General features: G+C 44.7%; 1 protein-coding gene across 1 annotated transcript in view; it reads left to right on the top strand.

The window, feature by feature from the left end:
• Positions 1-24,817, top strand: part of LOC110532382 (hepatocyte growth factor receptor) — a 74,483-nt gene that overhangs the window by 10,419 nt on the left and 39,247 nt on the right. Inside the window, exons 3-7 of the mRNA XM_036979352.2 lie at positions 16,835-17,026; positions 20,967-21,128; positions 22,483-22,659; positions 23,783-23,943; positions 24,564-24,669. Of these exons, the coding sequence (XP_036835247.2) occupies positions 16,835-17,026; positions 20,967-21,128; positions 22,483-22,659; positions 23,783-23,943; positions 24,564-24,669 (798 nt within the window). The remainder of the gene's footprint in view (positions 1-16,834; positions 17,027-20,966; positions 21,129-22,482; positions 22,660-23,782; positions 23,944-24,563; positions 24,670-24,817) is intronic.

The following is a 24,817-nucleotide window of genomic DNA, read 5'->3' as shown; positions in this document are numbered from 1 at the left end:
TTTTTCCGGACGAAACCAGTCTGTCAAAAGTTGCTACCTCACCTCTACATTTTTAAACGTAATACATACTCCAATTCCAACCCCAAAATATCCTAGACTTTGTAATAGATTCTAATTCTATTTTCGAGTAGCCACATGTCAAATGTTTTCCACACACATACAGTTGAAGTCGGAAGTTTACATACACCTTAGCCAACTACATTTAAATTCAGTTTTTCACAATTCCTGACATTTAATCCTAGTAAAAAGCCTTCCACAAGCTTCCCACAATAAGTTGGGTGAATTTTGGCCCATTCCTCCTGACAGAGCTAGTGTAACTGAGTCAGATTGGTAGGCCTCCTTGCTCGCACACGCCTTTTCAGTTCTGCCCACAAATTTTCTATAGGATTGAAGTCAAGGCTTTGTGATGGCCACTCCAATACCTTTACATTGTTGTCCTTAAGCCATTTTGCCACAACTTTGGAAGTATGATTGGGGTCATTGTCCATTTGGAAGACCCATTTGCAACTAAGCTTTAACTTCCTAACTGATGTCTTGAGATGTTGCTTCAATATATCCACATAATTTTCCTACCTCATGATGCCATCTATTTTGTGAAGTGCACCAGTCCCTCCTGCAGCAAAGCACCCCCACAACATGATGCTGCCACCCCCGTGCTTCAAGGTTGGGATGGTGTTCTTGCAAGCCTCCCCCTTTTTCTTTCAAACATAACGATGGTCATTATGGCCAAACAGTTTTATTTTTGTTTCATCAGACCAGAGGACATTTCTCCAAAAAGTAAGATCTTTGTCCCCATGTGCAGTTGCAAACCGTAGTCTGGCTTATTTATGGTTGTTTTAGAGTAGTGGCTTCTTCCTTGTTGATTGGCCTTTCAGGTTACGTCGATATAGGACTCGTTTTACTGTGGATATAGATACTTTTGTACCTGTTTCCTCCAATATCTTCACAATGTCCTTTGCTGTTGTTCTGGGATTGATTTTCACTTTTTGTACCAAAGTACAATCATCTCTAGGAGACAGAACACGTCTCCTTCCTGACCGAAACTATGGCTGTGTTTTACCATTGTGTTGATACTTGCATACTATTGTTTGTACAGATGGAAATTGCTCCCAAGGATGAACCAGACATCCACAGGTACACCTCTAGTTCACACAAATTATGTCAATTAGCCTATCAGAAGCTTCTGAAACCATGACATAATTTTCTGGAATTTTTCAAGCTGTTTAAAGGCACAGTCAACTTAGTGTATGTAAACTTCTGACTCACTGGAATTGTGATACAGTGAATGTTAAGTGAAATAATCTGTCTGTAAACAATTGTTGGAAAAATTACTTGTGGCATGCACAACGTAGATGTCCTAACTGACGTGCCAAAACTATAGTTTGTTAACAAGACATTTGTGGAGTGGTTGAAAAACGAGTTCTAATGACTCCAACATAAGTGTATGTAAGCTTCCGACTTCAACTGTAGCTAGCTACGTGTACCCTACTTGGACACCGGCTCCCCACAATTTCTCACTCTCCCACGCCAAATTGCCATCAAGCTAGGGCTCTTCGTAGGTCACAATTTTTTTTACCTGGTTATAATAGCACTCACAGCTTTCCAAGAAAACCAACATTTGGACATTTATGGTCTGTTTACTTATATTTTATAGGCTATTTATACAGTTAATGTATATAACACCTGTATAAACTGTATTTAATTTAATAGGATCTCAATGGTCCCACATGCCTGAGCATGCTGGTGACCTGACTGCCTGCTGTCACTAGGATGTTGTGGTAGGGTTTGTATTCACCAGACACCAAACACAAGAAAACGCACCAAAACAATGAGGGACTAACCGAATTTGTCCAATAAGAATCTCACATTTTTGTTGCAAAATGTTTTCCATTTTAACTACTGAATATGTGGTTTAGGTCACAGCTCGCCTGGTGGGAAGGAGACATCACTTCACTGGTGAAATGAACAAAATAATGAAAATACAGGATTGTTCCTGCCCTGTCCTGTTCAAATCCATAATAATCTCACAATGTTGGGTTTTGATAAGGTAGGATAGGTGTGCACGCCTGGTGTATGTGTGAGTGTGCACGTAAAAGTGATAGTAAGAGGAACTGAGAAAGGTGAGTCAGATAAGTCAAGAACTGTGTGAGGTTTAGCTTGAGATTTTGTGGTTGTTTTCCTCAACCTGCATCTGTTTCACAAAACCACACACACTCACCAGCCTATCCCTTAATGAATATGTGGTAAGAGTTGGGTGAGAGACCCTGCAGCTGTGTACTCTCTCAGGCACCTCCACCTCCACCCCCTCAGCTCAGTGAGTCCATCCCAGTATGAGCTCAGACCAGTACAGTGTGTCATGAATTGCCCGTGCCCAGACAGGCTCCATGCTTGAGGAAAGGCTAAGCAACAGCAGCTAGATACCACCAGGCACCAGAGACTGACTGACTGGCACGCTGGCCACCTGGCATCCAGCTGCTGACTGATTGCCTTCAGCACCTGTCTGTGGGGTAGAATAAATATTATAGAAATAGAGAAGGAAATAATAGAAACAAAATATAAACACTATGTCATATAAACACTATGTCATAATGGCACAGTTGCCTATTTCACATGATGTATTAAGTCCTTGCCCATAGAAAGTAATGGAAAACCATACTTACTTTGCCAGGCTGGAGGTTTATAAACTTGCATTGACCAACACTAACTGTGCAATATACAGAGAAGAGCAGTGGGTCAATATTCTGCGACTGAGTCGTGATTACATAAGATTGTCCTTTTGGTCAATCGATGGTGACATTATCAAACTGGACTTTGATTCTCAATTAATGAAAACAGATATGTTTAAAAAGCTGTTTATTTAAGACATTCTTCAAGGCGGGTATGTTTTCTGCGAGTTAGAAATTCACCAAGGCTGGTTTGTTTGCTGTTTGCAGCAGTGGCTGTTGATTGGTGAATACCTGGGGCGTGAAGATGGTTGGAGTTGTCAACAAAGCAGCATGACACAAGCTACCGGTAGTTTCTTTGAGAATATATATATATAAAGCAATCTGTGCATTTGAACGACAGCATAAATACACCTTTTTCACTTTTGCATGTCAAAAACCGAATGACCACTGCTGCGCATGCTGCCGCTGTTATGAACAGATCAGATTATACTATTTAGAATAAGCAGCCAGCTCATGAACGAACAAGTGGACCAGGAAGAATGCAACAAATGTACAAATGTAATAAGTGAAAATACGTTATCTAACTGAGGATAGCTGGCTAACATAATGTGACAAGGTATGATGCGCTAGCTAGTAAACGTTCATTCTGAAAACTTCATATTTCCGAGTAAGTCAGATGTGAACTTAGAAAGACTTGAACTTGGCGTGGGAGATAACTAGCTAGCAAGCTACCAGCTAGCTATATCAAAAGGTTGGTTGAAACTGGTTAGTTTTAGCTAAAAATGTACCAATCTATTTCTCGATGTTTCTCAAAATTACTGTATAATTTGATCATGCTTTGGGATACACCCGGTTTTATGCTGTTTTAGTCCACACAACATGTCGCCCTGTCACCTACAATAGAACCTGATAAACAACATTAGGGGCAAACAATCAAATTGCCCACGCTTTTTTGTCCTACCAGATCCGCGATGAGAAGGTTCTAGCTAGTGTATCCCCCTGTCCTTCAACTCTTCTTGGATGTAGTTGACCGGTTTATCAGGTCCCAGGCTCCTGTGACTGTTATGATTATTTATTTGCAAGTTAATTACAGTTAGCTTTTTGCTTTAGAGCCATCTGTACCTGATAGAGAAGTTCTACTGTAGTCTCACTTGTGGAAGTAAGCTATCTGGCGCAAGATAACTTTTGGGAGGAAGGAGACTAGAGCAGACCCAGAAGATCTGACTGAACGGACGCACATTTGAGCTATGAAATCCTCCTATTTCATTGGGGCTGTTCCCTCTAATAGAAAATAGCTGGCAACACAATCCAAGCAATGTTCGCACAATGTTGGCAGTCACTGTGGGGCAAGTAACTGAACATCTTGTTTTTAACAAATATTTTTGAAACAGGCAAATTACACATTTACCGCACTTTTATGAGCATTTAAAACATAATCCCTACAAGGTATTTTTTAGACCAATCACAAGTATGGCGCTGCCCTTAACTCCCTAATGGGCGAGCCGCCTCTGGCTGTTTGTTCAAAATTCTCCAGGGCTGGTGTGTTTTCTCAGTTCACATATGCAGGTATTTCCTGGTAATAATCGGGTTGTTTTCTGTGGTAAATGTTAGTTTATATTTTGCATTAAGTTAATCATTAGTGAGGGGTCTCCAGTCCCAGTTCTCTTTTGACTTGTTTGGGAAAAACAACATTGCGTAGTAAAGGTGTATGCTTCTTGTCTGTTTGTGAGGTTGGAATTGTGTGCACACCTTACCTTATCTAAGAGCAGTAACTAGTGGTAATGTCTCCCTCTGCTTGCAACCTGTCTGTCTGATTGAATTGTGTGCACACCTTACCTTATCTAAGAGCAGTAACTAGTGGTAATGTCTCCCTCTGCTTGCAACCTGTCTGTCTGATTGAATTGTGTGCACACCTTACCTTATCTAAGAGCAGTAACTAGTGGTAATGTCTCCCTCCGCTTGCAACCTGTCTGTCTGATTGAATTGTGTGCACACCTTACCTTATCTAAGAGCAGTAACTAGTGGTAATGTCTCCCTCCGCTTGCAACCTGTCTGTCTGATTGAATTGTGTGCACACCTTACCTTATCTAAGAGCAGTAACTAGTGGTAATGTCTCCCTCCGCTTGCAACCTGTCTGTCTCATTGAATTGTGTGCACACCTTACCTTATCTAAGAGCAGTAACTAGTGGTAATGTCTCCCTCCGCTTGCAACCTGTCTGTCTGATTGAAAGCACATACTGGAATTGCCATAGCCCTGACACTGATCTCTGCTGTCCACCGCTCCTGTCCTCGTCAATTTCTCTTTTTCGACATGCCGTTACAAATTATATACATTCTCTTCAAATCACATATCTTCCATTTTGTCCTCCACACATCTAAGCAGGGATTTTGCAAAAATGTGGCTACTTTATTGCTTCTCAGAGGTCTTTGCCAATAGTCCCTAAGGCTCCACATCATACACTTGTTTAGTGTGTGATGTGGAGTAAAGGAGCTTTGCTCAGTTGAGCTTAGATATGAGTCAAGGGCCCAGAGCTGTTTTCTAATCAGTCACTTGCCTTTCCCCCTACTCATTTACTTCTCTGCCTCTACCTCCACACAGTGATATCCTGCTTCCTGGTGGAATAGGTGCTATGTGGACACACTCGTATTTCAGCATGCACGCACATACACGAGGCACTCTCCTGACCAGTGCCCTTACCTCAACCCCCCCCCTGCCCGGCCCCCCCATCCCTTCTTAAAGTGTTGTCTCACTACCAGTCTGAGCTGGCTTCATGGATGTTTTAATCACCAAGGTCAGTGTAGGGGGTGGAGTAGTGGAGCAGAAACAGCCCTCTGTGTTAGGCCAGCCGGTCTACTCCACCCTGTGGGCCCGGAAGCCCAGGCCAGCGTCCCAGCATGGACCTCAGACAGACTAACATGGTGGACTCTACAGCCCTATGGAACTCTGGACTTTGCCATGCAGCTGCATATGTCTCTAGCACTTTATTTTAGAAGTCCGTGATAAACCATTTATAAAGGCATTTTTAAATTGTTTGTTCACCGTTTATTAATAATTACTCCCACGTTTAAAAAAACATTCACTAAGTCTTTTTGCAGTCCCTAGTCTAAAGTGAGCACTGTTTATACTTTATAAATGTTTTGAGTGAACAGATAAAAGACAGTATGTGGAAATATATTAGGTTCTGGGAATTGCCAGGGACATCCTGATACGATATTATCACAATACTTAGGAGCCAATACAGTATGTATTGCGATTCCCATGATTCTACATGTATTGTGAATCGATACTCAGTTTTTATTGCAATTTCATGTTCCAAAAATAATTCTTACTATATGTCTGCTCCAGAGAGACATGTTGGCTCACTATTTAAAAAGAAGATGGAGAACAAGCTATAGGATGAACAATACCAGAGTTTTGGCGCAGTTACAGCCAACTAGTGCTAGCTAACGCTGCCTAGCAACAAAAAAAATCTCTCTCTATATATTTTTTTTAACCTTTTACTGCAGTGGGCTAAATCAGGGTCACACAGAATGTTTCTTGGTGGTCTTAAATACATTTACTTAGAAACAAAAGTATACACCTCACACACATAGTTATGCAACCTGGTCTCAGAACATTTCGTATTATTCTGTACATAAATCCAAGACGATCCATCCACCATCCACCCCGACCAACCACCCTACTTTTGCTTTTTTTTTGCCCTTAAGTAACCATCTGTCTTATGGAACCATACAAAACGTAACATTTGACTGCAGGAAAGCGCTACCAAATCTATAGTTAGAGTCAAGGTATCAGTATACAGTGACTTAAGAGAGTACTCATACTTTTGACTTACTGTGTTACAGCCTGAATTCAAAATGGAATTAAATAGATGTGTCACCCATCTACACACAATATTCCATATTGACAGTGAATACATGTTTTTTTCTTGTTGTTTTTTTTGTTTTTTTGAAAATGAAATATCTTATTTACATAAGTATTCACAACCCTGAGTCAATACATTAGAATCACTTTTGGCAGCGATTACAGCTGTGAGTCTTTCTGGGTGTCTCTAAGAGCTTTTACACAGTGTTTGCTCTTTTCGAATTGATTTGTTCTCCATGCTCTGTCAAGTTGGTTGTTGATCATTGCTAGACAGACATTTTCAAGTCTTGCCGTTTATTTTCACTAGGATTTAAGTCAAACTGTAAGTAGGCCACTTACCACAAAGAACATTCAATGTCGTTGTGGTTAGCAACTCCAGTGTAGATCTGGCCTTTATCAGGAATCAAGGTAAGACTGAAGTGCAGACTGTGTGAAGTAACAATGTTGTAATGTAACAACAGGGGCAGGCAAACGGCAGGTCAAGGCAGGCAGAGGTTGATAATCCAGAGTAGGAGCAAAGGTACAGGATGGCAGGCAGGCTCAGGGTCAGGGACAGGCAGTGGTCAGATGGGCCGGTACAGGCTCAGGACAGGCAAGGGTCAAAAACCAGGAGGACGAGAAAAAGAGAGGCTGGGAAAAGACAGGAGCTGACAGGACAAACGCTGGTAAGCTTGACAAACAAGACGAACTGGCACAGACAGACAGAAAACCCAAGTATAAATACCCAGAGGATAAGTGGGGAAGATGGGTGACACCTGGAGGGGGTGGAGACAAGCACAAGGACAGGTGAAAAAGACCAGGGCTGACACTTGTGTTTTAGGTTATTGTCCTGCTGAAAGTTGAATTTGTCTCCCAGTGTCTGTTGGAAAGCAGACTGAACCAGGTTTTCCTCTAGGATTTTTCCTGTACTTAGCTCTATTCAGTTTATTTTTATCCTAAAAAAACTCCCTAGTCCTTGCCGATGGCAAACATGATGCAGCCTTTAAAATAAAAGAGAGCCGCACACTCTAGGAGCTCAGATGCAAAAATGTAATACAGCCAAGCTGTCTTCATCAGGGTATAATCCATGATGCAGCCACCACCATGCTTGAAAATATGAGGAGTGGTACTCAGTGATGGGTTGTGTTGGATTTTCCCCAATCATAACTCTTTGTATTCAGGACATAAAGTTAATTTATTTGCCACATTCTTTGCAGTTTTACTTTAGTGCCTTATTGCAAACAAGATGCATGTTTTGGATTTTTTAAATTCTGTACAGGCTTCCTTATTTTCACTCTGTCATTCAGGTTAGTATTGTGGAGTAACTACAATGTTGTTGATCCATCCTCAGTTTTCTCCTATCATAGACATTAAAGAAGATCTGTAACTATTTTAAAGTCAGCAGTGGCCTCATGATGAAATCCATGAATGGTTTCCTTCCTCTCCAGCAACTGAGTTAGAAAGGACGCCTCTATCTTTGTAGCGACTGGGTGTATTGATACACCATCCAAAGGGTAATTAATAACTTAACTAGACTCAAAGGGATATTCAATGTCCGCTTTATACATTTTTACCCATCTACCTATAGGTGCCCTTCTTTGCTAGGCATTGGAAAACCTCCCTGGTCTTTGTGGTTGAATCCATGCACATCCAGACCGGTCAACAGTGAACTGATGATACATTGACAGAATGTGAGAGACTTTATGTTTCAGGGTTAGGTTTAGATGAATCTTGAATACATCTAAACCTTGGTTAAGATAACTTGATGAAATGGAAGGTGATTTAAAGTCCTTCCGGGCCAAGGCATGGTCTGACTCTGGCATCAGCTGATGCTAAACCCCCAGCCATTCCATTCAGCTACACTAAGCCACACACAATGGAGCCAAGAGATTGTGTCTAAATGTGTACTCAAGTATGGAGGGGATCGAATAGAAAGACACCCCCCCACCCTCCTACTCCAACCTCTCAATCCCTATCCTCTCAACGCTTGTGTGGTTTTTATCACCCTGTCGCGCTCCCATACAATGCACCAACAAACAGAGACCTAGGCTATCTAGCCAAATCCCCAGGACACCATTCAGATTGGGGCAGAAGGCTTTGATGTTATCCACCCCACTGGGGATTGGTGATCTCTGGCTGAATCATATTGCTGTTGAAGGAGGAAAAGGAAGGGAGGGCAAGCTCACACCTGAGTGAGCATGAGCTGTTTTTCTTGGAATTGAATGGTGTATTTTACGGTTAGAAAGCCCAGTATTTGGCCATGCATCTAATGGACTATCCCAATTTACTGCCAAGAAAACATAGTCTTTGTGCGTCAGGGATTGTGTCAAAAGAGAAAGATTTTGTTTTTAAAGTTGGGCTCCCGGGTTAGGGTTTGGCCGGGGTAGGCCGTCGTTATAAATAAGAATTTGTTCTTAACAGACTTGCCTAGTTAAATAAAAAATAAAAACAACCAGCATTTACTGGTCTGATGTATCCTACAATAGTCTCTGACAATGAACCCTTGAGCTTTTTTTTGGCAGTCGTCTTACCGGGACTGTGACAATGTTCAGTCATGTTTCAGAAGAAGAGTAAGATGGTAGGTGATGCATTACACACAACTTCCTGTTTATACGCTGCTATAATACATTTACAGTCTAATACAAAAACCTATCCTGTTTGAAGATTTCTCCTCTGGCATTAACAGTACTGGGCCGGTATTCACAAAGTGTCCCAGAGGAGTGCTGATTTAGGATCACGTCCCCCCTTATTCATTATGATTCAAGGCAAAACTGATCCTAGATCAGCATTAACAGTGTTCCTGGATCTGTGCCCTGGAGAAACCAACCAGATGTACAGTATTTAGATCATCATGAATTATTCTCACGTGTGTGTGTGTGTGTGTGGAGATGCCAACTTCCAGGAGTTTATTAGTGTGAAAAGGCAGTACAATGATGCATTGTTGCACTGCCGCCCATTTCTCTGGACTGGGGCTATGCCCATTGTTAGTTTGCCTTTTGTTGTGTGTTTTTTGTTTTACAGACATTATAGTATTCAGCTGGTGCAGAAATAGTTACAAAAAAAAATACTAAAAGCCACCACCACCTGCAAGTTGTCATGAAATAAATCTGAATATCATACGTATGATAAGGTTGTGTTTGTTCCCTCCAAGTTTGTGTTGATTTTTAAACCTGCGTTCTCGTTAAACACAAGTACACTATATGTACAAAAGTATGTGGACACCCCTTCAAATGAGTGGATTCAGGCTATTTCAGCTGACAGGTGTATAAAATTGAGCACACAATAATGCAATCTCCATAGACAAACATTGCCAGTCTTACTGAAGAGCTCAGTGACTTTCAAAGTGGCACTGTCATTGGATGTCACCTTTCCAAAAAGTCAGTTTGTCAAATTTCTGCCCTGCTAGAGCTGCCCCTGTCAACTGTTAGTGCTTTTATTGTGAAGTGGAAACATCTAGGAGCAACAATGGCTCAGCCGCAAAGTGGTAGGCCACACAAGCTCACAGAAGGGGACCGCCGAGTGCTGAAGCACGTAGCGCGTAAAAATCGTCTGTCCTCGGTTGCAACACTCACTGCCGAGTTCCAAACGGCCTCAGGAAGCAACGTCAGCACAAGAACTGTTCATCTGGAGTTTCATGAAATGGGTTTCCATGGTCAAGCAGCCACACACAAGGCTAAGATCATCATGCACAATGCCAAGCGTATGCTGGAGGGATGCAAATCTCGCCACAACTGGACGCTGGAGCAGTGGAAACGCGTTCTATGGAGTGATGAATCACGCTTCACCATCTGGCAGTACGACAGACAAAAGAAGGGAAGAACTAGCTATGTTCATATCCTGTGTCAATTAAGAAAACGAAGGTGATATGCACATCCCATACTTAATGCAGATGTTCAATGCAGATGTTTTTTTTTTTTTATCTCAATATCAAATCATTTCTGGGTAACAATTAAGTACCTTACTGTGATTGTTTTCATTTCAAATGGTAAAATTAGAAACAAAAATAGCCTCTTAGCTCAGAGCAATTTCTCAAGCAAGAATTTTGTTAGGACTGTCTGGGAGTGGTCTGAGTGGGGAGCAGAAAAAAAAACATTTATTAGCTGTTATTAGCAGAGAGGTTTCAAACTCATTCTTATTGGTCTATTAGCTAATGTATTGCATGGTGATGTCACCATGGAAGGCCAAGACTCCATCCCACCAAAACAGCCTGAAATTTCAGGCGTTCTTTTCAAACAGCTCCTACACTAAAAGGGCATTATCATACTTTTTTATAATTTCAACGTATTATTCCAACCTCATAGTGTGGGAAAACATGTTTTTGAGTCCACTGGGCCTTTAAGATACATAAATGAGGCATGCACACAGTGCTCCCCAGGCCCTGCGTCAATGTACACTGATAAGCAACGCTGTCAGACCTAGAGCCAAGATACAGTGTATAGTTTCCTGACCCTGTTTACAACCCTTGGTTATCTGGTTAATCTTAAAGTCCCTACTGTTGGAATTGCTACTGGTGCTGGGGTCCTTCTGTGTTTCCCACACCGTGTCTCATATACAGTTAGCTAAGGTCTTAATGGTTCAGTGTTTGGAAAAATCCTTCTCCCTTTGCTCCGCGTTGGCCTCTCCAAAAAATAAAAAGAGAGAGCGAGAGAGACCAGACAGACACACACACACACACACACACACACACACACACAGAGAGAGCCCTAAACACACCATGCAAGTGGTAGCGGGATGGCCTGAAGGAAGGAGCAGGTTTTCAGACGTTTAACTTCACTCACCGTGAAGTCATCACTACAAAAGGCTCTTGCCAAACGTTTTGCTGCTCGCTGGCCCGGGTGGAATTGATTAGTCCAGACTACTACTGACTGAGAACCAGGAATTCCGTTTCAATTCGTTTGGCAGGAAAGGGCTTTAAAGCATGTCAGGTTGGATCTTGGATCTTTGAAAAGCAGTTACGCTCCTTTGGAATCGTGCATGTTCCCCATTCCAAGTTGGATATGTTTCCTTATTACTCATCAGGGAGCATTGGCCATTGACAACTCCTCTGCGGTGCACTCTGCTCTGGGCAGTTCCTTTTCATTACACCAGAGTCCATTACTGAAATGTAGTAGGAGACAGTGGGGTGGGTTCATGGTGGAAAGGATTCCCACTCGAAGCCCCTTCTGTCTGTCGGTGGTTGGTCATGAATACGAGTGGATAAGCGCTAATGCTAATAATGCAGGGCGGGGTAAATGATGGGCGCTAACTCCGCGCTGCCCCAACACTAAATTATCCTCAATTTGCGTTGGTCTGTTTGGTCTAATTGAATTAACATGCTAGGCTGGCGGCTGCCTGCCGTGCAACAGTAAATATGTTGTATGGACTGGCTGGACTATCAGTCACAGAAAAGAGAAAGTCTTGGGCTAGTGAAGAATGTTCTATAGGTCCTATTATGTTCCCTGTTTCCCTCCCATCGTCAGATATCAGTCATTGTTTCGATGACGGAGTGTAGCTACGTGCTGGAAGAAGAGCTCTGAGGATAGAAGTTCATCACAGTACGACCACAAATAATATCTTTGGCCCAAACTCTCTACAGCTCCACACTGCACTCCTCTTGCTATACGAGACCAAGCTTAAGGAGCAAATTATTAGTAACTGCCTTCTTCAGCTTAGGGAGAGAGAGAGAGAGGGAGGTGCCGGGTCATCATTCACTCATCATTCATTCAGCCAGTGTGTGTGTGTGACTATATAGAGTGTGGTACCCAAGGGTAGCTGCATTGTTCCCCGGCAGGATTCACAAAGGCCCCCACAGCCCCCCGGTCTGCGTTGACAGATAATTTGACTATTCAAATGAGCCACGGACACCAAGTTGTGCCTCAGTGACAGAGAGAGAAAGAGAGAAGGGTGAGTGAGTGAGTGAGTGAGTGGAATGATAGGAGAGAGAGAAGGGAAGGGTGACAGGTGGAGAAGAGTGTGAACAGGGAGCGAGAGGGGAGGAAAAAACAATGGGAATGCGGGGTAAAGGGAGAGAGGGTTAGAGAGAAGTTTAGAGTGGGCCCTTTCACCAACAGAGGCTTTTAGACCATGTACTTTTCTCCCTCAATGAACTGAAACGCTCGTTCCCAACGAGGGTTGGGTTTAACACTCCAAAACAGAAATGAATATTATTCAGCCTGACTGAGTTCCTCTGGCGTCTGTTTATATGATGTGCGAAGCTGTTCTCTGTCCGGGCTCAATGCACCCATGCCACCCTGGGTCACCATACCTAACCCATACACACACACTCACACACTAACCCCTAACTCTGCCTGGCATCCGGAGGGCACGCATCGCCCCCAGACCAGCTGCCCTCGGCGCGCCAGGGTCTAATCCAACCTTATTGTCAGCTTCTCTAATTCCCCGGACACACACACGCACACACACACACACACACACACACGTTCCCATACACACAAGCTATGTATATTGTGTGGGGGCCTCTACACACACACAAACACACATATACGTACATGTCTAATTACTCACAACCCATCAACACCCCTTCCAGACTCTACAAAATATACATATACACACACCCCATTACACCCCAACCACACTTGCTCCCTAATAAGTACACACAAACAACAGTCAGTGCAAGCTGTCAGGGGGCAGAGTTGTGTTATTCTAGTAAAAGGCCAGCTGACTTTGTGGAGAGCTTTGCTGCCCACTCAAGAAATCAGCAATAACAAAGTGTGTGTGTGTGTGTGTGTGTGTGTGTGTGTGTGTGTGTGTGTGTGTGTGTCTCTACCTACTCTAAGCAGTAGCCCCCAGTGTATTTTTATGACTGAGTGAAGTGAGTGTGTAGGTGTATGTCTACTATTAATAGTAACACAGCCCTGGCCTCCCGAGTGGCGCAGCGGTCTGAGGCTCTGCATCGCTGTACTTGCTGCATTACTACAGATCCTGGTTCGATACCGGGCTATGTCGCAGCCGGCCACGTTAGGGAGACCCATGAGGCGACGCACAATTGACCCAGCGTCTTCCGGGTTAGGGGAGGGTTTGGCCGGCCGGGATTTCGCATGCACGCTGACACGGTCGACAGGTGTACAGTGTTTCCTCCGACACATTGGTGCAGCTGGCTTCCGGGTTAAGTGTGCAATTGTGTCAAGAAGCAGTGCGGCTTGGCGGGGTTGTGTTTCAGAAGACGATCGGCTCTCGACCTTTGCCTCTCCCGAGTACCTACGGGAGTTGCAGCGATGGGACAAGACTGTAACTACCAATTGGATATGACGAAAAAGGGGATAAAAAAATAATAATTATAAATAAAATAATAAATAGTAACACAGCCCCATCCCAGTGGTTTTGTGTGTCGCTAGAGCCACTGGTGTGTCTACTCTAAGGGAGCCTGGCCCGAGGGTCAGAGTAGGAGTATGAAAAGGACAATAGACCTCTCTCTGCACCTTGTCTGTACTCAGCATGCGGATTACACACCTCTCTTGACTCTGGCCTCACACACACATACACACTCATGTAGACACACACACATGGGTTGCTAGCGGGCCCTGCGGAGCAGTTAAACACTGAGACCCTGCTGCCATAGTAACTCTATCGCCTGGCCGTTGTGTTGCAGACAATGGCCGGTGGTTAAGTGTGGGGGAAAAAGGTGTACAGTGTCTCACGTATCCCCACGGCTTCTGTTTTACTGGACAAAAACATCTTCCTAAAACTTGGGGAAAGTTTGGAGACCCGAAACCAGTTGGGAGTTCACCTTCCTTTGCCTTAAAACGTCTCTTTCAATTTCAAATCGGAGCCCCAAAAAAATTGAGAGCTAGAGAGAGAGAGTAGAGAACGTAGTTAACCTCGCTAAGGAAATCGTTTGCCATGACAACAGCGTGACCATTCTTCAAGACTGTCTTACTGTGTGCCAAAGAAAATCCCTAGGTCTCTAGGATAATAGCAATGGGGCTTCAAACACGACTTGTCAAAACACCCGTCCACTGTCCAGTTACGTCCCCTTGATCCTCAGCGTTACCTTCCCAGAGTTCCATGGAATGCTCCAGAACCCTTTCTCTTTCTTCGTCTCTCCCTCCTACCGCTCAGCGTTGCTTTTACAAACACTCCATAGGACCTTGTTTGTTTGCTATCAAAATAATCTCCCCTGGACCTGTTTTTGGAGCGGTTCTGTGGTAATCTCCATAGTATCCTGGCTTGATGACATCTCAATCTCGGGGAGTAGTAAGAGAGAGAGGTCCCGGACTTTGGACCACTTCCCATGGACTGTATCTCATGTGGTTTACTTACGTGAGAGGTGCGGACAGCGGGAGTTATGATGGATCAAAGTTGTTGGCCTGGAGATTCCGGGCAAAAGTAAACACACACTGTAGACACATGAAAGACGGTCCATCCGTCATCTGTCCCCCCCCACACACACACACACACACACACTATATCTTACCCACCTGATCTATTTTCACTCTAGGTAGTCAGTCCTCTCTCCTTCTCAGACGTCAGATATTATTCTCCTCTTCTGAAAGAAAGATGAGGTTCTTGTAGAGTGAATCAACTCCGGCCTGACAGCTCAGCACCGCTGGCCCTCTGCAGTACAGCTGTGGCTTTTGGCATTGCGTTCAGCCAGAGATGTTGGCCAGCCTGAGCCTTGAGGATTTCCCTCTGTAGTTGTCTCTCTATCTATCCTACCCTTGCTATAGCCTTGGAGCTAGTTGTAGCCAGTCCAACCTGGTTTGGCTTATGATAGATACAGGTATATCGTAGCGTTGAGGCTGTTTTATTGTTTGTTTGTCTACCAGCCAGGACTGTCTTTTCACCTTGGAGCTAAACTCGCCTGTAATGGTCTACTCTGTAATGGCTGCTAGAGAAAATCTGCTTGCGTGATTTACTACTCTCCCATTGTTCTCCTCAGCTTCAACGCACGCCTTTGAGGTTTACCCCGAGACATTTCAGTGTTACGCATCGCAAGCAAGTCACCCTGACATAGTCCTCACACGTAGTACTTCGTTTACAGAGAGTCTCTCTTTGGGTGCTTCATAAGTTGGCTATCCCTCCCTGATTCACAGGCACCATCAGTCAGTGTGGTATGTGAGTTGATACTAATTCCAACTGAGTTTAAGATCATTTGAAAATAAATGACCCACTTGACCTACATCATTGTATACACTCTCTCTCTCTCTCTCTCTCTCTCTCTCTCTCTCTCTCTCTCTCTCTCTCTCTCTCTCTCTCTCTCTCTCTCTCTCTCGTTCTCTCTCTCTCTCGCTCTCTCTCTCTCTCTCTCTCTCTCTCCATATGGGTTTTGGGCCAGTGTTGTGTTCCTTACTGAGTGTTGTGTCTGGGCCCTTTGGAGCGTACAGTGAAACAGTAGATGCTGCCAGGCCGGGCCAAGTGGAGTTAGTGGTAGGGGCCCCAGCCTGGATTTCTTAATCAGTAACCCTCTGCCTCTGTAGTCTGTAGCTAGCACCCTAAACTCTGTAGCTGGCCCCGCCTGTTTAGTCACGGCCCCCGCCTGCCAGCCTCGGATTTCATTAACTATTGATGACCGACTGGGGGGGGGGGGGTCCTTGACCTGAGAGCTTGTCTAGCTTGACCACACCAGCCCCCCTCACCCTACCCCAAGCTTTCTCCACTTTAAAGACTGGTGACCTCTTCTAATGGTTTAATGGCGACGACTTAGGTTACTTTCAAAGCAGAGAGTAGGGTGGCCAAGTGAAAAACTGCACAGGGTTGCCATTGCCAGACAGTGGTTCTGGAGGGTGGCCAAGTGAAAAACTGCACAGGGTTGCCATTGCCAGACAGTGGTTCTGGAGAGTGGCCGAGTGAAAACAGGCCAGGCGCAAACACACTTACAGGGTGGACTTTTACTCTATTACTAATGGAGAAGACTCTTGCATGCCTATTGGGCGAGCTAGAGAGAGGGAGACAAATAGGGAGGGAGAAAAGCAAAAGGAGAGAGAGAGAGAGAGCAGTGAGCGTGTGTAATGTCATGGCAGCCGCACCGGCACGCATTCCCAATGTGTTTCCCATGAATTCCTGCCACACACACACACACACACACACACACACACACACACACACACACACACCGTGCCAGCCACAACTCAGCTCTCCATTACGAGCAGGGTCCGACGAAAGAGCAGATGAGGAGGCTTAGGGAGCCCTGCTCTCCATCCCTCCCTTTTACCCTCATCTGACAGGGGCGTGGGGGGAGGTTGGGGGTCTTGGGAAGTACTGTGGCTCATCAGTTGAGACACTCGGAATGTAATTAGTTAAAAACCACTGGCTGTACGTGACGTATTTCATGCAACAGTCTGTGATCCACATATCTTATGTAGCATGTGTTTTCCTCCCCATGTAGAGTTCCTCAGACGACTCGTTTGGCTGTGGGAAGCATGAGGAGGGCTACCGTCTGGAGGTGACCAGTACCATGGCCAGACTAGACTACTTCAGCGGGCAGTTCAGCAACGTCCTGCTCACCTCCATTGCCGTGGCGACTGCACAGGAGCAGACCGTGGCCAGCCTGGGCACCGCAGACGGACGCCTCATACAGGTAGGGGGACAGGGGGCAAGAGGGAGCACTGGCAACGAGAGGGGAAGTGTAACACTTTACTTAAACAGCCTTACGAGAGTGGGAGCAGTGAGAGTGTGAAAATCACACACTCACTCAATGCAAAGGAAGCAGCATAAATGAGTCCGTATAGTCCAAAAAGGTCCTTGAATTATTATCGATTTATTCATAAACAAAAAGTCTATTGAGCTCCTGAGTGTATACAGAAGGCTCAAACCTGCAAAACTGTCTGTTGGTGCCATGGCCAGGCAGCACAGTCTCCCTTTCTTATTGTGCATGTAAATGGGGCAGGACGTTGGTACGTGACCAGTGAAACCTGACATTTTGGCAACACAAGGAGCCGAGACACAGGTGGCAGCCAGTACAGGGCCAGGTTAGGAAACACCACAGCTGGGAGGTGGGTGGCTTCCTTCCTATTTGCTCAACACATGACCCCTGACCTTGCCTCGGCATGCTTCCACAAACCCTCCTGCTGCGTTCCGCCGTGTGTACCATCTGAGCGAACAAACCACGTCTGGTTTTGCCTATTAATGACAAGTAGAGCTAATGGTGGATTTCACTTTCCCGCTTCCCATTTGTGTGTCTAGGCCCTCGGCAGCGGTCTCACTGTCTCCTAGAGAGGCAGGATTTACTCAGCAGATGGCTCAGTCTAGCCTGGTCCCAGATCAGCCAACATCCTGCCCATTTGCATGCATAATGCATAACCGATCTTGGACCAGGCTAGGTTGAGTGAGGTCAGGTGGAAGTGGGAACGCTGACGGATAAGAGCTTTGGAGTGGTTGCTCTGTCTTGCATGTCCCTGTAAAAGGAAGCTCTGTTTGGCCTCAAACTCTGATGTTTTATGAGTACTTTCAGGAAATACTGTGTTGAAAAAAAAGTCACGGAGGAACGATGGGAACGGGCGAAAAAGTCGACGACAGCTGCGCGGAAGCAGGGTCATGAGCCGAACTGCCCGTTAATGGCAAGCGCCCTGAGCTTCGATGACACGTTCCCTCGCACAGCATTTCTCTCTCTCTCTCTCTACACCGAGTCCCCGCAGCTGTTGGCATGTTATTTTTTTCTCACTCTTTTTTTTTGTTGTTGGTGAAATTTCTAACCTCATTGTCTCGGGATGGGGGTCTGGGAAGGAGAGAGCAGGAGACCAGCTGTCCTGAGAGAGGGATACAGTGGACCTCATGGGGTGGGGGGGTGGGACTTTAAGAGACGAGGTGAAGGTATGGAGAGATTGGTAGAATAGAAGAGTTGGAGCATGAGAGAGAAATATGGGGCCGAGTGTAGAAAAAAGAGGGAGGGAGAGAGCTTGTAAGGTTGAACGATTGCTTCTAGCTTATTAGAATCCTAGGAAAGGCCTCTGTCAACTGCCTTTCATTCTGTTTAGCCTTTGTTCCCAGGGGAAAATGCTCTTAGCACCAATGGAGAGAACAAAAGAGAGAGGGTAGGAGAAAGAAAGAGAACGATGTGCTGTGTTGTGCTGTGTCCCCGTGGTCTCTCCATTCTGGCTCAGGAAATCTCTCCCTATGGTTCAATATCACTGTGAAAATAGAACAGTGGCTGTGTTTATAGGCTAACCCTGTCTAATACAATAAGCTGTAATTCCGACCACTATTACCTCTGGAGAAAGAGACTAGGCCATTCAGTCTTTGGTTGTAGCTGAAGAGCGGAGCAGGAAATAAGAGTGTTCCCTATGAGAAAGGAGACATGCCATTCATTGACTGGCTGAAGTCTCTCACAAAGAAGACATTGGTTTTCAGCTTCAGTGTATCAATGCTCCAAGGTGCCTTGTCAACAAAGGACCTTGAAAACAGGCGTTAGTGTCCACGTCTGACTACCTGACATGACTTAAGACTAAGAGGGTAGCAGCCCCCTTCATACTCTTCACTGAAATGCAATGGTAATTTAAAGTGAGCACAGCTGACACGCACGTACACACCTTGCAGAGACGCACACCCGGCGTAGGGCCATAGTCAATGAATAGATAAGGGGGATAGAAGGAGGGGTGGGTGGGTGATACAGTGGATGATTTAAAGTCAACCAGGACATAACCACACTCTATTACAGCCCACTGTTATGTTTCACCCCAACCCAACCGGTTCGGAGCTCCAAGCCTGTAATTGCAGCGTAACCACCGATGATGCGTGTTACTCCTGGTGTGCGCTGCACTGCATCTGTGTGTAGGAGTGTGTATGTCCGTGCAATGCTTTTATGTGTGTGTGTGTGTGTGTGTGTGTGCGTACAGGCGTGTGTGTATGTGTATGAATGCGTGCCTACGTTGACGTGTGTGTGTGTGTGCGTGTGCGTGTGTGAATAAGACCTCTGAAACACCTCGCGACATGTCCAGGTACAAGATGCTCTCTTGCTGCTCTTTCTGCCTTCGGGCAATGTCTTTTGTCCCTCCGTCTCCCTGTAGCTCCCTCCACCTCCATGGTGGTTAAGCTCTAATCTGCCAATCTGTCATCTCACTCTCAATATAGCAGCATTATTACCCTCCACACAGTAGTGGGAGTGGCTCGCCGGGCCCCTACAATGCCAATGGGGAAAAAAACACACACTTTGCATGTGACGTGAAACATCGTTCAGTGTTACTGTGTTAATAGTCCCTCACAACTAGATGACCTGGTCTGCACCACCAGATTCCATGGCGTTATCTCTTTGTTACCGTATTCCATTCTATTGCAACCTTCAGTCTTGTACGGCACCCGATTAGTAGAAACAGCAGAAGATTGACTCAGCACTAAAAGGTCCTACGAAATCACCATGCCCAAGTTCGTGTCAAAAAAAAATTTCTGGATCAAAAAGGCTTGGAAGGGGCCGTGGTAGGGTCTGTGGTAGGGGCGCGGTCGGCCTGGCGGCAGAATTTCAGATAACATTTTAGAGGCCGTTATCTTGGTGGTGTAAGGACATTTTTGAATTTTTAAGCCAATTTCCTGCATTTTTACTCATTTCTCCATGGAGCCGAGAGAAATGTTTGCAGTTTGAAAGCTAATTTCCTGTAAATCTACACATTCTGCCGTGCTGCCGAGAGAAAATGTTGCCCTTTTAAAACCCATTTCCTGTGATTCTATTTATTCTCCCATGGAGCTGAGAAACATTTTTTCCACTTTTAAAGCTAATTTCCAGTAACTCTATGTATTTTGCAATGGCTAATGCTGTGTTATTTTGCTCAAACATAATAACAAAGTCTATACTGCTAAATTCATTGTTTTGGTAATTGTCAATGTTCCCTGACTGTCTAGCTTTTATTTTGGTGCCTGTTAGTTATCAAAGATTATATTATTTAAAAGCCCAGTGCAGTCAAAAACTAGACTTTGCAGTGTTTAAAAAATATATATTTCCACACTATGAGGTTGGAATAATACTGTGAAAGACCACCTGAAATGTCTGCCTGTTTTGACGGGATGGAGTTTTAGCCTGGGGACATCACCAGGTGGTAAATTAGTTAATTGACCAATAAGAAAGAGAGTTCCAAACCTCTCCCAATAACAGATAGTTTTCAGTTTCCCCCTCCCCACTCAGTTTGTTTTTTTTTTACCATTTTAACTGACAACAATCACAGTACTTGAGTGTTACCCAGAAAGGATTTGATATTGAGATAAAAACTGCTGCGTTGGACCTTCAAAAATATATAGGTCCATTATCTTTTCTACATACTTTGTATTTGGCTTTAGCCGTTTAAGTTTACACTGAAAGAGTTTCTCCCGCAAAGGTATTTCTACACTGTATGGACTTACGCAACCTGAAGAAACGCTTAGGCAGCCTGCCCAAGTGCAACACCCCACAGTGCCTTTCTACATTATTACATTGCTTTATTAATAACTGAGGTATGTGTGGCATCTCCGGTAGACAGGGGTGTTTTTTAAATTATTATTATTAAATGGTTGAACTCTGTGTTTTACTGAGCTGGCCTGGCCTCTGTCTTCCCCAGGTGGTGGTCTCCCGTTCCAAACGCAGCACGCCCCACGTGGACTTCCGCCTGGATGACTCGCGCCCCGTGTCCCCCGAGGTGGCTCTCCTGTCCCCCCAGCGCCACGACGGCTCCCCCCAGCGCAGCCAGGACGGCTCACTCTTGTTGGTGACAGGAAATAAGGTGGGTAGTCAGTAGACACAGGAGAGGGAGTATCAAAAGACAACACACGCACACACACACACACACTCAAAGACACACGCACACTGTATCGACACACACACACTTTATATTCATAACAGACATTCTTTACATTGCTGGTTTGATGGAAACAACAGCCCCCTGGCACTAAGCCACAGTGTCAACATTGACCAGAGCCAACAGATTGTTTGAATCAATGTCCTACAACAGTTCTGTCACGTTCGTTCGTAGAAACTGACCAAGGCGTTGAGTTCCACATATTTATTAAAGAAGTGAAACTTAGCAAAGACAAACACAAATAAACAATAAACTAACAACGAACCCGCGACTACAGAGAATACTAACGTGCAATAACTCAAAAACAATATCCCGTAAACACAGGTGAGAAAAACAGCTACTTCAATATGATCCCCAATTAGAGACAACGATTACCAGCTGCCTCTAATTGGGAATCATACACAAACACCAACATAGAAAAACAAACCTAGAACCCCACATAGAAATAATAACCCCCCCACCCCAGTCATGCCCTGACCCACTCTACCATAGAAAATAAGTACTCTTTATGGTGAGGACGTGACAAGTTCAGCCAACAGTTGAAAATAAATGTTTTCCCCGTATGCCCACATTGATCAGAGAAATAAAAAAATGGATTTAATTTAGATTTTTTTCGTCACTGGGCCTGAGTACAATACCTTATAATATGAAAGTGGAATTCTCTTTTTTTGTTTTTGTTTTTACAAATTAATTTAAAAAATGAAAAGCTGAAATGTCTTGAATTAGTACGTATCAACCGCTTTGTTATGGCAAGCCTAAATATGTTCAGGAGTAAAACATTGCTTAATTAACAAGTCACATAATAAGTAGCATGGACATCCTCCTATGTCGGGCCTTCCACATCTGCGGTTTTTGTTAGACCTTGAAATCCCGAAAATAGTTATTCTTATGAAAATGTCTGTAGCTTCCGTATGGTTTAGCCTAGAAACGAGTATGACCCTACTGTGGAAAGGGTAGACTCTCACAAACACGATGTTCTCTGTTTTGGATGTAGTTTTGTGCCACCAAAAATAAGAGGTTAAATATTTGTCAAATAAATGTATATTTCCTGAGCTTTCTTCTATCTCGTAGATATAAGACAGACACTTCATAACCTTATTCTCTATTGTTTAGTTTTTTTTAACTATTATATGGTATTTTAGCTTAGCAGATGCTTTTATCCAAAGTGTCATATAGTTATGTGATCCATGCAGGAATTAAACCCACAGCATTCTTATGTACAAAACAAACTTGTTTTTGTTTAGTCTGTATTCTGATTGGCTGTCGTGTGTACGCCCAGATCACCAAGGTCCCTCTGATTGGTCCTGGCTGTGAGCAACAGTGGATGTGTAGTTCCTGCCTGCTGGCACCAGGTTTTATGGGATGTGGCTGGTGTGACGGCCGCTGCACCAGGGCAGCCCAGTGTCACCCAGCGTCCCTCTGGACCCAGGACTCCTGCCCTCCCGTCATCACCACGGTAACTAGCCAGTTCAAGTTTAAAAAAAGCTTTGTTGTCCACAAGCACAACATTTCACAACACCCCCTATGTCACTCCCTCTGACCAAAACACTGGGACTATTGTTGTTGTTTTGATCTTTATTGCAATACTCCATACTGAGAGTGTCTACATAAACAAAGACAAGCTGCTAGTGACTAGTGTCATCTGAGGCCATACAGGTAACTGCCAAAATAAAGGAAACACCAACACAAAGTCTCTTAATAGGGCGTTGGGCCACCACGAGCCAGAACAGCTTCAATACACATTGGCACAGACTCTACAAGTGTCTGGAACTCTATTGGAGGGATGCACCACCATTCTTCCACAATAAATTCCATCATTTGGTGTTTTGTTGATGGTAGTAGAAAACGCTGTCTGAGGCGCCGCTTCAGAATCTCTAAGTGTTCAATCTGGTTGAGATCTGGTGACTGAGACAGCCTTGGCATATGGTTTACATCGTTTTCATGCTAATCAAACCATTCAGTGACCCTGTGGATGGGCGCATTGTCATCCTATGGGGCATAGCCATGGTAGCCAAAAGAATGTCCAAAATAATGGCCTACGCAGCGTTTTTAGAGATGACCCTAAGCATTATGGGATGTTACTTGCTTAACTAACTCAGGAACCACACCTGTGTGGAAGCACCTACTTTCAACATACTTTGTATCCCTCATTTACTCAATTTTTTAAAATTATTTTGGCAGTTACCTGTAGCTAATTTTGCAGTATACTATATGCCATATACCCCTTTGGCAAGTATGGAAACAAAGCTCCCACCAGTAACCTGGACACACTACACAGTGACACAGTGGGATTTAGCTGTGAACAAGCTAGTCGTGTTTTTACTGGAGAGCTTGTAAGCGACTCCTCCATTGTTGTCTAAAGGTTGTCTAAGGATAGTTTAAAGATATTCTGCCTGGTCGCTTGTCATTTCCAGTGTGTGGTTTCTACACTTGTTTTTGGATACTAGTTGTCTCTGCTAAAAACCAGCACCTGGAACTAGAAGTACAGGGTTTTCGCTTCCTTTGTTATCTGATTGTTTGGAGGTTGTTTGAAGGATGTTTGAAGGTTGTCTTTGGGTTGTTATTGTGTGTTTGTGTAGATCTCCCCAGCCAACGGCCCCCTGGGAGGGAGCACCAAGGTGACGGTGTGTGGGAGGAACTTTGGCTTCAACAAGACGGAGAGGTTTGACCACACACTCATCAGCCTGGACGTGGCCGGAGCACCCTGCAAACTACTGAAACGAGAGAGCAACAGCAACAGGTGAGGGAGGACGGACTGGGATTGGGGTGTGTGTGTAGGCAGGGGGGGGGGGGTAGTGCATGCATCCTTGTGGATGAGTCAGTGGGTGGGGGGGGGGGGGGGGGGGTTGTGTTTGTGTGTGTACTGTTTAATCATGCGTTGGGATAAGGGTGAGGGTAAACAGTTGAATGAAGAAGGTTAAGGAAACGGCGCCATAGAATGAGGACTCCAAGTGCCGGGCCGCATTCCCACGTTGCATTGCATTCTGCTCATGACTTCCCTAAGTGTTAAATTGGTGGGAGAATGGCTGCGTACAGAATTTCACTCTTTCCAATCCAAGAGGCCATGCCAGACAGCAGCGTTTAACTCAAAAGCCCAAGTTACCAAACATCCCCCCCCCCCCCTCTTATAGTCAACTCATTGTGTAGAAGATTGAACCCCCCAAAAGATGGCCTCTTTGTGCTTTTCTGCAGCGTAGTAAAGTCATCATCAAATTAGGTTAACTGCTTGCTTACCCCAACAAGAGTGAGCACACAATGTTTGTTGTTGGTGTTCTTGTGCCTCTCTTGCGGGATAAATCAAGTTTTATTGAATTGTGTGTGTGTGTGTGTGTGTGTGTGTACACGTCTCTGTGTGTGTAGGTTGGTGTGTGTTCCGGCGTCTCCTGTGAACTCGTCTCTGGCTAGTAGTGTGGTGAAGGTCCACAGTGGCAAGGAGATGTCCCAAACACAGGGATTCACCTTTGTGGTAAGAACTGAATGTTGTCTCCACTCACAATCACAATATGAACACAGTAGACAGTAGTCATTAACCCTGGTCCTGGAGAGCTAAAAATGCAGGCGTTGGTTCTCTCTCTAGCTCTCCACGACTACAGTTGGTGCCCACTGTCATAGAC

Source organism: Oncorhynchus mykiss, chromosome 1 (assembly GCF_057628025.1).
Source record: "Oncorhynchus mykiss isolate SJ-2025 chromosome 1, ASM5762802v1, whole genome shotgun sequence".
Taxonomy (NCBI): domain Eukaryota; kingdom Metazoa; phylum Chordata; class Actinopteri; order Salmoniformes; family Salmonidae; genus Oncorhynchus; species Oncorhynchus mykiss.
The sequence above is the reverse complement of the archived record's forward strand: the minus strand, read 5'-3'. Positions and strand labels throughout refer to the sequence as shown.